We start from the raw sequence: 13,632 nt of genomic DNA on the forward strand, positions 1-13,632 counted from the left end.
TCACTCCTATAACGTTTGTCCAGTGGACAGATTTAAACTTCATCTTTTCCTATTATCATTGTAATACACCTGTACTAAAACAAAGAGGCTTTCAATGGTCCATCAAACCATGTCTTGCATTGGCTCCGAAGCGAGACAACAAGTGAGGCCTAGCTTGTCCTTGTGAAGTGTGCCAGTTCCCCTTGAGCCAAGGCAGGAGCCACTGGGTTAGGGAGATTAATGTAACTGAACCACAACTGTGCTCTCCGCTGCTTTCCCACACTCAGTCCATTGACAGCCAGCCATTAACAATAGACATGTGCCTAGTTATATGCTAATAAGCCCCCTCCACACACATTCACAGTGGTCCCCAGAGGCAGGGTTTGTTCTTTAGATATTCATTCACTAACTAGAGGAAACTAATTAACTGATTGTTGTAGAGTTGCGGATTTACAGATCTTTCAATAGTATTAATTGCTATTTATTGATATGTAATTTAGTGGACAAACATTAAGAAACATCAGGAATGAATGGTGAAAATATACATGTTTCCTATTTTGTTTGTGACTAATAGAAGCTTATTTTTTATGGTATCCAGTATTTTTGTGTTTCAAATAAAATGTATGAAGATTTGATGAAACTGATCATTGTCATCCTCACAAACATTAGTGCTACAGCAAAAATATTTTTAAACATATCTGCTCCAATTACAACTGTGAGAATAAAATTTGCTTTTTATTTGGAACAAAAATTGAAGGGCTTCATAGATATCTTGATGCAGTAGACACTACATGCCAAACATTCTGGTCAAAGGAAACAAATTTCTTCTGGTTATTTATTTTCTGAACACAAGGTTTACTGTTGGCCATAACCAACTTCAAAAGAAGAGCAAAACAACAGCAGTCTCAATTCACTAGAGCCAGTTTCCAAAAACAGACCAGTAACTGAAGAATAGAACTTTCACATCCTGATCAGCATACAATTAACCATAAACTTAACATTAAAAGAGAACAATGTAGAATAAAAGCCTTTCAGTCATATGCAAAGCTAAACAGGACTGTTTTGAGCCTCGATTTAAACATAGTCAAAGTAGAGGCCTGTCTCACATCTTCAGGAAGACTGTTCTAGGTTTTAGCTGCATAAAACTGAAATACTGATTTCCCGCATTTAGTCCTAACTCTAGACACCAGCAGGAGGCCAGTGCAAGATGGTTCATATGCCACTAACATGTGGGAGATGTACTTTGGGTCTAGGCTATGGAGAAACTTGTACACCAGCAGAGCTGCTGTGAAGTCTATTCTCTGAGCCACAGGAAGCCAGTGCAGAGACCTCAGCTTAGGACTTATTTGCTCATACTTCCTGGTTCTTGTCTGGACCCAAGCAGCAGCGTTCTGGATGTACTGCAGTTGTCGTATCTCTCATTTGGAGAGGTCAGTGAACAGGCCGTTACAGTAGTCGAACCTATTGGAGACAAATGCAGGGATAAGTCTCTCCAAGTCTGGGTTTGACAGCATACTTTTGATTTTTGCAATGTTTTAAATGGTAAAAAGCTGCACATATTACGGATATGATGTGGCTGGTAAAGTTCAAGTTTAAATCCCCTATCACCTTCCAACCTGATTTGAAGGTTTTAGAGAGAGAGACTTGAGGTAACTGCTGACACGTTCTCTTTGTTTCTTTGGGCCAAAGACTATGGCTTCAATCTTGTCTGAGTTTAGCTGGAAGAAGTTGTTTTGCATCCACACACTGATCTGTTGCAGCATATTCAGATATTGAGATAGATATTGAACAAAAGGGGTCCCAGTTGTTAATTTGGAGAAAGTCAATAAGCTGTCGCTAAACAACTGTTTCAAGGGGTTTGCCTAAAAATGGCATGGGTTATTGTTCAGTACTGTAGCATCCTTCTTTAGGAGAGGCTTGATAACCGCTGGTTTCAAAGCTCTTGAGAACATTTCAGATTGAAGTGACATGTCAACTATGGAAGTGAGTAGTGATAGCAAACTGTTGAGCACAGACAGACAAATCTAGTGGGTAACACGAGGGAGGCAGCTTGTAGACGAACTCAGACTAGTGGCAATCTCTCAGACAGCTATATCAGTTACAGGTGCAAAGTGACTCAGTTCTAAGTGTCTAGACACATCTATTGCCCTGTATTGTTGCTGCACGATTTTATTTGCGTTGTGGAATTCATGACTTTTTAATGCCCTGAACCTTGTCATTAAAGAATACTGCAAATTTATTGCACTTAGATGTGGAAATTAGTTCTAATGGCAGCGGAACTAGAGGGTTTGTAATCTGTTTTCTATTGCAAATAGGACACAAGAGTTATTACTGTAACTTCCAATAATGTCTGACAAATACCTCTTCCTTGTTCAACATAAACTGTGGTTGTACATAGGCATCTTTTCTCATAATGAAAGTTGAGCTTTGGCCTGCGCCATTTCCACTCAACCCTCCAGCACTCCCTTTTCTGTGCCCGGACCGAGTTATCATTCCTCCATGGTGCTTTCTACTTATCTTTAACCATTTTAACCTTCATCAGGGCAATGGTCTCCAGAACGTTCAAAACACTCAAAGTCAAAGAGTTCAACAAATCATCAACATTAGAACATGAGGCATTTTCAAAATGTATTATTTCCATGAACAGTGCCCCTGTTTTATCATTTATGTGTCTCCTTCGAACAACTGCAGGACCATCCGCTGGTTTGGGAATAACAGACAGAACAAAGAAGACACAGAAGTGATCAGACAGAGCAACATCCGCCACATTGACATTTTAAATATTTACTCCTTTTGTAATAAGCAGGTCTAGAGTGTGTCATCTGTTGTGGGTGGGCTCGCTGACATGCTGAGTCAAACCAAAGGTTTCAAGGACAGAACTGAGCTCTTTAGCTTTTCTGTCAAACACATAATCTACATGTACATTAAAATCACCAATGACTAAACCATCAAAGTCCGTGCATATGACTGAAAGCATCTTGGTAAAATCATCAACAAAATTTAGACAGTGCTGGGGAGGTTTGTATATGACTAAGTAGAGTATGGAGGGTGTTTTAGCTTTATTTCAAAAGATGAAACCTCCCCAAAATGACAACTTGGGAGTAACTAACTTATCCCTAAAAATGCACACACACCTTCACTCTTTTTGTTTGCTTGTGTTTCAGATTCAAATTTGAAGTTGGATGGAGTTGATTTCACTAGAATTGCATTACCTGTGTTTTTGTCTAGCCATGTTTCAGTTACAAAAATAAAGTCAAAATTAAAAGAAGAAATAAGATCATTAATTAAAAATGATTTGTTACATAAGGATCTAAGATTAAACACAGCAACTTTCAGATTAGTTTCAATAGGACTGGAACTAAATTTCTAAATGTGAACTAAATTTCTCTGATTGGACAGTTTAACTGTCCTTCTGTTAACCAGTCAACGTGGTGTAACTACAGAGCTCCATCATATAGCCTGATGTTACCTTTATCATGATGTCCTGGGACAGCAGGGGCCCTGTGTGTCCTAGCTACAAAAGCATACATACAAAAGCAGTTACATTAACAACACATAAACAGTTACAAGAACAAAGCAAGTTAACTTTGAGTTAAACACAAAATATTAAATCATTACAATATATAGTTATATAAAGTTAAAGTCTGAACAAATTAAAATACAATGCCCATCATGCTTGTTTTTATTTTGTTCTCATAGAATCTGCAACAGTTCACATCTATTTGCATAATGTTGCCATAACTTCACTAAATGTATGCTTTAAATGTAGTGTTGTGGGAATCCCAGCCTGTCTGTCAGACACATCTATTGCCCTGTATTGTTGCAGTCTGTGTGTGATTGGGGTTCCCCTGCTTTCCCACACTTCGTCCTTTCACAGCGGCACAGACAAAAGAAGTGTGTCTGGGAGCATCACATTAATTATGGAGTCTGTAATGGTGAATTTAGTCTCACCAGTCGTTCAATAGAAATTCCTGTCATCGTCAAACTTATCAGGCTTTTGTCATGAACCAGGAGGAATGCAGACAGGGAGAGGATTACAGGGACATTCACAGGATATTTTTGTCTGCTTTGCTCTCATTATTTAGAAATTCACTTTAGGGTATTGAGGGGACAGAGTTGCACTATAAGCTAAAAACAAATCTTAAAGCTAAATTCTAAATTGCAAATGGTTACATTTATATACCACTTTTCTACATTCTCAAAGTACTTGACATCAAAGGATGTCAAGCACCCATTCTAAAAGCCTTGTCAAATTATAGAAGGTTGAAAGCCAAATTATTTTATATTCTTACTTGAAATGTATAAGCCAAGATAATTTTATATATATATATATATATATATATATATATATATATATATATATATATATATATATATATATATATATATATATATATATATATATATATATATATATATATATATATATATATATATGTGATGATGAAAGTTCAACATCTAAATGTTGTATGTACATCGTACATAACATTTTGTGATGTTTACTGAAGTACCTGAAGTACAAGTTATAAATACTTTCCCTTCTCTGTCTTCAGTTTCGTGATGAGTGTATATCATTGGTCAGACTCAGGGTCAGCACTTTCCCTGATTCACACAGTCAGTCTATGGCCCCAACCCTCCACCTGTTCCCCAGAGACTCACCATTATCCCCCAGGCAATAACCCTATTCATTGAACTGCATCTTCCATTGTCCCTCTCTGCACTCTGATTGGCTGAGAGTGTGAGAAACTAGTCCCAGACCTAGACCCACACATTCATATGGAGATGTGGCTCTATAAATATGAGGCTGAATGAGCACATAGCAGACTCTCTCCACAGAGCTCTACAGCTCACATCCACACATGGCTCCTACAATCACTGCAGCAATGGGCCCCTCTCAGGAGTACCTCAGTGTCTCTCACAAGGTAAAACCAGTTTCATTCTTCTACTAAGACTTTTATCAGGCTTGTGCAGTTTGAGTCCGTCATTTTTGTAGAATAAATCAACTTATGTGTGTCTTGTTGTAGCTGAGAAAGCCTGTGGTGGAGAAGCTGCGCAGAGAGAGGATCAACAGCAGCATTGAGCAGCTCAAGTCTCTCCTGTGTGCAGAGTTCCTCCAACAACAGCCAGACTCCAAGCTGGAGAAAGCAGACATCCTGGAGATGGCCGTCATTGTGCTCACACGTCTGCAGCAGCAGAATGGAGCTGTGGGCCAGGGCTACTCCAGATGTGCCCAGGAGATGACGCATTTCATGTCCAAGGAGAATCTAAACAGTCAGTCCCAGGGACTTCTGCTACTGTCTTCTACAGAGAGAACTCTCAGCACAGTCCACAGCTGTAGCAAAGACAGGAGTCAAGAGAGAAGTGTCATCTGGAGGCCGTGGTAGAGCCTGGATATGGATCTTAATGCATTAAAGCTGCATGAGGTCTCCATTTGAAATAAACAATGTCTATGGTTTGTCAAGTTGGATCTGCTGCATTTTAGGATGCCTTTAAAAAGGCTCTGTAATATTTGTAGAAATCAGAAGCCTGTCTTTGATTTATTGAATATCATGCCACAACTGAGAGGTTTTCCTAAAATATTTTTATTCCAGATTGGAATGCATTATGAAGCCTTGTTTGTGTCTGTATCTGGGAGATCTGTTTTCATAATATGAATGTGATGGACTCACCTGTTGAAAGGTGTGTTGTAAATTGTACTGTGTACAGTAGTCTGTGTTTGGACAGGCTGATTGATGTGGGGCTCAATCAGTCAACTGCTGTTATGACTCTGAGAGTCAGCATTCATTCCTTCTGTGAAGGCTTTACTGTTAGAAAACTAAATGAATGTATCTCTTCAAGCCAAGTGATGCGCATTAAAACAATCACAAAAAACAAACTTTTCGTGTCATTGTCTTGTTACATAAGTCCAGTGTAAATGGAAATTTGCAGAAATCCACAAAAATCCACAAAAACTGAATTTTTGACATGTTCTTATATTCAAATGAAACAAACATAGTTAATAATTAAATCTCTTCTTGTCATTGGATGCAGACTTCTATGCCAAAGTAAAGCAATTGGGTCAAGTGAGAATCGTGGTAATTAATCAAGGTATGGCGTCCTTATTGCTTATCCTGGGAGAAAGCCTGAAAACCACTCAAAATGAGGCAACACCAAAATATTTATTAATGACGGCTCAGCTGCATATCCACCAGGAGGCAACCGCAGTATGAACTAACATGAACTGCAATTACAGTTTTATTTTTTGTTTTTGTTTTCATCTTTTAGCACAATGAATAAACGAGTTGTTAACAGTAAAAGTTATATTTGAGCAAATCTACCTCATATCTTTATAATCAAAATCGTATGTAATGTTCTTTTCAATGGACTTAAAAGTCTGTTTTGTTTATGTTCATGAAATTGAGACATATTTGTTTTTAATAAGGGAAAATACAATTTTAATATGAGGGGAAAAAACATTAATTAATACATTTTCACTAAAAGTATCAGACTGCATGTTTTCACTTTTCACTTTATTTATTATTATTTTAATTATAAGATCCATAAGAAATCTCCCAAGAAATATAAACATTATAATGCCCTTTACAAAATAAAGGTTTTCTTGTAACATTGCACCCTTTATAGGGTAAAAACAAACACAGGTTGTTTAACATCAAACTCTTTGGTTAAACATGAATGAAATCACATTTTGTGGTTCTCAAATTAACCACATATGTATTTTTTTGATAAACTCCACTTCTTTGAATCATACTTTTTTTTTTTTTTTTTTTTTTCAATGACAATAGAGACTTTTATATACTTTGTACCACAACTTCTTGCCTTGTCGGTGATCTTTGTGAATCTTTTTTGAGTTTTTTGGTGTCTATAAAAACAGTGGACAGACATCATCCTCAGCTTCAGAAAAGAGCCGTAAAATGTCCTGTGAATATTTGGAGTAGCCGCTGTGTAGCAGGATGGTTTTCCTCAGTGTGAATAAAGACAGCGTTTTGTCCAGCAGCTCTGAGATCCCATTTTGTGTATGCTGCTCAAGCAGAGCCTTCAGCCTCTCTAGTTTACTGCTGCATTTTCTTTCCAACACATGGAGCTTACACCTGAGGGACACAAATGCATATTTTAATGGTTACTCAACTATGCGCAACTATGAGTTTGTAATATTGTGTATGACTTTAATTTGCTTTAAAGTATTTAATTACACAAGTTTTTTCTATTGAGATGTTGATTTTAATGTTGCCTTGCAGCTGAAAAATCTGCCTGTGTTTCACAATTTTAGCTAAACTCGTTTTTAAATGATTTTAGAAATACATAAATAAAATACTGAACTGAATCATTTAGTAAGAAACACATTTAATCTTACCTAAAAAGCTGCTCCTTGATACTGTCCTGCAGATCCAAAACTGAGTACCAAACCATTCTGTCGTTGTTTCTGTTGGTCCTATATTAAGAGATGATGAGTGAAGTCAGTGTCATCCTGGTTTAAATTTAAGTGAATTTGAAATTTAAAGGGACATGATCCATCTGTTTTAAAGGATACATGCTTTTTAGTATTAAACTATACATTATACATAAAAACATACTATTTACAATAAAAAGTAAAATGATGATGTAACAGATCTTTTGACTTCCTATGCAATATAGTCTTCATAGTGATAGTTCACCAAGATGTGGATTTTCATTTATAAAAGTCAAGTATGTTCCCTTTAAATAACTGATGTATGCCTGCATATTAGAACATCTGTATTTAAAGGTACTCCTTATTAAAAATATCTCATAGATTGAATGTACACCACAAGTGAATATTGTCAGGTTAAAGAACACCTCCAGTCTCCCACACTACACGTGCTCAAGACAATTTGTTGGGGCAATGGCAGATGGGATGCCTCTGAGAACGGACACGCTTCTATTGTGTTGCAAACTGTGGGAAACCACGCCCAGCACAGGAGCCATATATATAATTTTTTCTGCTCTTACAATTTTCTGATTTCATAAAACAGCGTGTCAAACTCTAATGGCAAAAGTAAAACACAACAACCTGCCAAGCCATCAAATGGTGTGTTTTGCACACGGTGATGAACCCCATTGCATAAACTTTACAGCTTCTTGGGGTTCCATGTTTTTCACAATGTCATTTATATACCTATATACTGCATGTATATGTAAACGGAAATATGTGTACAATATACACTTCTGTATATAGCATGTAATCGGTGTGTAGATGTGTATGTTGTTACATGTGTGTGCATTTATGTGCCCTACATATGTTGATCATGGTGAAAAATAAAATTGAATTGAAATTGAAAAATTGATTTGAGCCAAAGAGACAGGTGTGCCCTCAAAAGATCGTAAGTAAAGATTCACCTAATGTGGAGGGGTTCCAAATTAATGCAAATGCCAATTATTTAAAATCTTAGGCCTGCTTGTGCTTGTTAATAAATCATTTTTAAAAATGTGAATACTTTAAAATGTTGTTAAGCAATGGTATATGCCAATTCTCGCTCTAACCACTGGCCTGACCGTGCTGTCCTCATGGACATCTTCTGCACCATGTTCACTGTGGGCCATACTTCTTGCTGGTTCCTTTTGACAATTTACTGACTTTCAAATGTAAAAGGTAAAATGCATCTCAGTTTCATTCCAATTCAGAGTTCTAAGGATTTCAAAACTGGCTCAAACCATAACAAAAGTATCGATTTATGAAGCTACATGGCATGAGGTGACTAATGGAGCACATTCCTTTTGTTAGTGCAGTGAAAGGCAGAGTGTGGGAAACCAGAGGAGACACACTCACAGCCGCAGAGGGACAGTAGATGAAGACCTCTGACCTAAGCACACAGGACACATGGGACATTCACCACTCACTCTCCCTCAAGTTAACACCATGTTTTAAACCTGTGTACCTTGTGCTTGTCCATGAAGCACCTGTATGTGCAGAATAGAATGTTTGAGTGACTGTACATGCCATAGTTTAGTGACTGCTGTTTGCAGCTGAGATGAGGAGGAGTGTGAAGTGTCCACCTGCTCCTCAGAGTTGACCCCGGACCATAACAGCATGTGCCATGCTCCAGCTCCCATTGTCTGTGCTGTGCTCTGATTGGCTGAGAGTGTGAGAAACTAGTCCCAGACCTAGACCCACACATTCATATGGAGATGTGGCTCTATAAATATGAGGCTGAATGAGCACATAGCAGACTCTCTCCACAGAGCTCTACAGCTCACATCCACACATGGCTCCTACAATCACTGCAGCGATGGGCCCCTCTCAGGAGTACCTCAGTGTCTCTCACAAGGTAAAACCAGTTTCATTCTTCTACTAAGACTTTTATCAGGCTTGTGCAGTTTGACTCCGTCATTTTTGTAGAATAAATCAACTTATGTGTGTCTTGTTGTAGCTGAGAAAGCCTGTGGTGGAGAAGCTGCGCAGAGAGAGGATCAACAGCAGTACTGAGCACCTCAAGTCTCTCCTGTGTGCAGAGTTCCTCCAACAACAGCCAGACTCCAAGCTGGAGAAAGCAGACGTCCTGGAGATGACCGTCACTGTGCTCACATGTCTGCAGCAGCAGAATAAGACACACTTCCCGTCCCAGAGCCACATGAAGAGCCATCAGCAGAGCCACTGCACTGAGTTGTACAACCACAACACCACCTGCAAAGACAAGAGTCCAGTGAGCAGCTCCCCCTGGAGGCCGTGGTAGAGCCTGCACTGTGCTCAGACTGACACAGTAACTATAGACCACACTGGTTTGAGATCCTCAGAGGTCTTCTGCATTTAAAAATCTCTTGGATGGATGTTTTATATTATATTGCATTTCCTGTGGAAATTCAAGAAGTTCTCCAACTGAAAAGTTGTGTTTGATTCGAGACATTTTCGTCTTATTCGCAGAAGTCAATAATATATTTCTTATAGAAATCATTTGACATATTTAACTTTCATTTGAAAGATACTTTATCATACATGTTATATGAATCTGAATGATTTTGTGTTGTTTTAAACAGAAGCAAATGTCATGTCACACATTAGTTTTATAATGAGTATTTCTCCTGTAAGTGGGAGTGTTCTGCTGTATCTTCTCTGATGAAATCTGTGCTTGATCCAGTGTAAACTTGGTCACATATTGGTTTTATGTTGTTGTGGCTCCTTTAATTGTGAAGGCTTCTAATGTACCTGTGTCACATTGTGGTGACAGTGTGTGTCAGTAAGACCTGTTGAACTTGTCTAGTCTGTCTAACTTGTTGGTGTGGTCCACACTGGGCTGGACCATGTTTAATTGTGTCTTTTATAAAGACTGCGTCCTCTACCCTGTAAGAGCACTGGCTTGTACAAACTGCATGCTCTTGTGATGCATCATCACTGAAGATTTTAAATAATAAAAAAAGATAACCTTTTGATATTGTTTTAATTTTGTGTAATCTGTTACAGAACACTCTTCACTAATCTCTTAATACGTACGATAATGCAGCTTTCACTTTGCTTATGTATGTGACGTGTGAAAAAGTAATTGGCGATGATCAGAGAGGCTGCTGGTATTAAGCATGTCAAAAACAAATTCTGTGAATTGCTAATCATTCAGGTCGCAATGTAATTTTGAGTACAACAAAAAGGAGGAGTTTTACGACGGAGTATAAGGGACACTTAAATAAAAAAATGTTTTTAAAAATTATGCGGGCCCTACGAGAAAAAAATCAGATAAGCTTTCTACTGGGGTTTACGCACAATGAAATACTGTGTCTTTTAGGCCACCATCACCACACTATCATTAGTATAAGTACTTTGAAGGGACACTGCAAGCATTTGAGTTTGTTTAGTCGGAGGAACCATACAGATTTGGAAGAAATTGCTATATTTGAACAAAATGCTCCAAATTCTTCATAACGCACTGGTCACTCATTCACACACAGCAGACTATACTCTCATAAAAATACGACTTTATTCTCGTAATATTACAACTTTTTTCTCGTAACATTACGACTTTTTTTTTTTTTTATTTAAGTGATCCTTACTCTGTTGAGGAATTTAGCCTTTTCGTCTCGTGTTCGTTAGTTTCCGCTAAGACAAAGAATAATCTTGAAACAGAGATAAAGTTCAGAAAGGAATTTACTCAATCACCCAGTAAAGAGCAATACTTGTACACGGAGTCTGTGCAACTTACATTCTCAGGCAGAGACTAAATATTTACGCCTATACAATGAGTTTTTATACTCATACTATAGTGGGAGGCAACCATGGTTTTAGACTTAGCGCCTCTTCGTTGGTGCACAGGCCAGACAGGCCTCTTGGCACGTTACACAGTCTTATCAGGCTGTACATCCTTGTTGTCTCTTGCTCCGATTGCTGACACATGTTTTGTTGGTTTAACCAGGGTGACAAGTCATGAGTCAGTACATGCCTATGAAGTCATTGCCCTGCTTAGTTATTTGATTAGATTTATAGATAGATGTAGAACATGTTGTACATGTCCTGAACATATATCTGTGTCACACAGCTGTAATAAAGTTCTCGTCTTCTCATAAGCACTGCTACAATAATGAACTATAGCAATACAATAATAAACTATGGCAATGGCTATGCAAAAAACGAATGTAATTTTGATAGCTGTTCATGTGACATTAAATTAATTTATCATTCAGAAAGTGTGATTTCATAAAGTTGGTCACAAACGTTTATGGTAATGCATTTCATGATGTTTCACCACGGTGTCAATAATTGTGACGAATCATTGAAGTGTGGCATTTCTTCTTGTAGTAATCGGGTTTGTAAAAGACTTAATCATTAGCATAAAGACAGCAGCAGAATAACAGAGAATGGGCTTTATTCCTGACAGGACATTACTGTTAAACAAGAGAATTTGAATAGAACAATACTTGTTTTGGTCATGTGAGTCACACTTTGTCTTACAGTAAATGCAGGGTTCAATATACAATAATATACAATAATATACAAATGTAATACATTGCTTACTTTCTTACAAAGGTGCGAAACATTCTTTTTCCCATGCAGCAATGGCATATATCACACTAAGGGAAAATAACAGCTATGCTCTGGTCATTTTGGCTAAGGCCACCTTTTTTTTTATCTGTGGTCCCTTTCATCTCAGGAATGTGTGACAGTTATAAACCACTTATAAACTCAACTTGTTCGACTTTGGTTTAAATTTCTTTATGTGCAACCCCCACTCTGGTAGATACCCCTAAAACACTCACCTTGCATTCACCTCTACTTTGGACACTGCTTTAGACTCTATTCGCTTGACTCTGCTTTAAACTGTATTTTTTAATTTAGCTGAACACTGCCTTTTACCTGAGTGTATTGGTGTAACCAAGAATAAAGATCTACAATGATTCCTGTGTCTCTGTGCCTGTTCTTCATGCAACACAACAGAAACCTACAGAAACTTGGTGGAGAATGCGGGCACTCTCAACAATTGACTACCGGTACTTGACTTTCTTTCTTGCTGGGTTTTCACTAAAGGTGTCGGGCAACGGCATGTATGTGCCCATCAACAGCCTCTAGTGACAACCCCATAGAGTCTCCATATTGACTGACATTCTCCAAAGTAGTGGTCAACCCAACTAAAAGGTAAGCAGAAACCTCACCAGACTTTATGCCTATGTTTGAATGATTTTAATAAGTATGTGCACAAAGTAAAGGAGTTTTGAGGAATAGAAGCAGTAAGCTTACCAGAATATAAAAACACTGGGTGACAAGGTAACTAGTACTTACAGAGAATAAATATTGAGGTAACTAAATGAGGGCCAAGCAAAGCCCACAGTGTGTGCTTTTTATTCTTAACTAATGGTTGATATTCTTAACTAGTTGTTGAGTATGAAATACATGCTGTGTGGTACGTTCTGAAAGTAGTTTACAGCGTGTGTGCTGTATGATACATATTCTTAATTCTCAGTGTGTGCTAGATACCTTTGAAGGTGCTATGTGGTTAAACCCACTGTGTGGGTGTGTGTGTTTTATTTTTTAACAGGTTTTTAATTGTAGATTACATGCTGCTTGACACACTCTTAAAGTGACAGTACAAATTTCAAAATTAATATTCTTTTCTTTACAAATTTTGTATTTAAGCATAAAAATATTGAAACTGATAATACGAAATGGCAGAGCAATTTATCTAAATTACTGAGCTCCTAGGGCATTTACAGAGCAAGATTTGTGAGGACAAACCAGATCCAAAATAAGCTAAGGCTTCAAATCACACTGATTAAAATGCTGTTTAAGAAATATTTTGCAAAAAGATTAGTTCATTGCGGTATGACACAGCAAAGGCCATGCATCATCAGACATACCCTGACTGTCTGTGGCCACATTTTGAATGAAGACAAAATTAAACACCAAGACAAACTCGAGGTCGCACAAAAAAATGGAGAAATGGTCCAAGCAGCTCCAAAGCCACATACCTTGGCTACAGACGGAATGGTTGATGTGTCCACAAGCTCCTCCAACCCTTTTTTGTCCATCCCAAACACTCCAGTGTGCTCTACAACAACATACACACCTTCATACTAACCATGAGAAGTCAACCTGTTTACCCTCACCACAGTCCAAAAAATGATACAAGGAGCAACACACAAAGTGAAGGGAGGGGCCTTGTCCCTGGTCCCACTTAGACCCACACCTACAGATGAAAAACTTCAAGATATCCAACTCCAAGT

The 13,632-nt window shown here is 38.0% G+C and overlaps 3 protein-coding genes across 3 annotated transcripts in view; 2 read left to right on the plus strand and 1 right to left on the minus strand.

The window, feature by feature from the left end:
• Nucleotides 1-13,632, minus strand: part of agtrap (angiotensin II receptor-associated protein) — a 106,173-nt gene that overhangs the window by 45,837 nt on the left and 46,704 nt on the right. The window lies entirely within an intron of this gene.
• LOC117371640 (transcription factor HES-5-like) lies at nucleotides 4,816-5,383 on the plus strand. Its single transcript, XM_033967335.2, has 2 exons — nucleotides 4,816-4,901; nucleotides 5,004-5,383. Exons 1-2 carry the CDS (start codon nucleotides 4,839-4,841, stop codon nucleotides 5,361-5,363), a joined length of 423 nt encoding a protein of 140 aa, XP_033823226.1. The 5' UTR covers nucleotides 4,816-4,838; the 3' UTR covers nucleotides 5,364-5,383.
• LOC117371078 (transcription factor HES-5-like) lies at nucleotides 9,192-9,699 on the plus strand. The gene is made up of 2 exons (XM_033966677.2): nucleotides 9,192-9,260; nucleotides 9,363-9,699. Exons 1-2 carry the CDS (start codon nucleotides 9,198-9,200, stop codon nucleotides 9,663-9,665), a joined length of 366 nt encoding a protein of 121 aa, XP_033822568.1. The 5' UTR covers nucleotides 9,192-9,197; the 3' UTR covers nucleotides 9,666-9,699.

This window comes from Periophthalmus magnuspinnatus, chromosome 5, assembly GCF_009829125.3.
Source record: "Periophthalmus magnuspinnatus isolate fPerMag1 chromosome 5, fPerMag1.2.pri, whole genome shotgun sequence".
In the NCBI taxonomy this organism is placed as follows: domain Eukaryota; kingdom Metazoa; phylum Chordata; class Actinopteri; order Gobiiformes; family Gobiidae; genus Periophthalmus; species Periophthalmus magnuspinnatus.

Bases quoted from the DNA above. Each gene is read 5' to 3' on its own strand.
- LOC117371640 (XM_033967335.2), top strand. From the start codon at position 4,839: ATGGCTCCTACAATCACTGCAGCAATGGGCCCCTCTCAGGAGTACCTC. The intron at 4,902-5,003 runs GTAAAACCAGTT...GTCTTGTTGTAG, and splicing joins ACCTCAGTGTCTCTCACAAG to CTGAGAAAGCCTGTGGTGGA.
- LOC117371078 (XM_033966677.2), top strand. From the start codon at position 9,198: ATGGCTCCTACAATCACTGCAGCGATGGGCCCCTCTCAGGAGTACCTC. The intron at 9,261-9,362 runs GTAAAACCAGTT...GTCTTGTTGTAG, and splicing joins ACCTCAGTGTCTCTCACAAG to CTGAGAAAGCCTGTGGTGGA.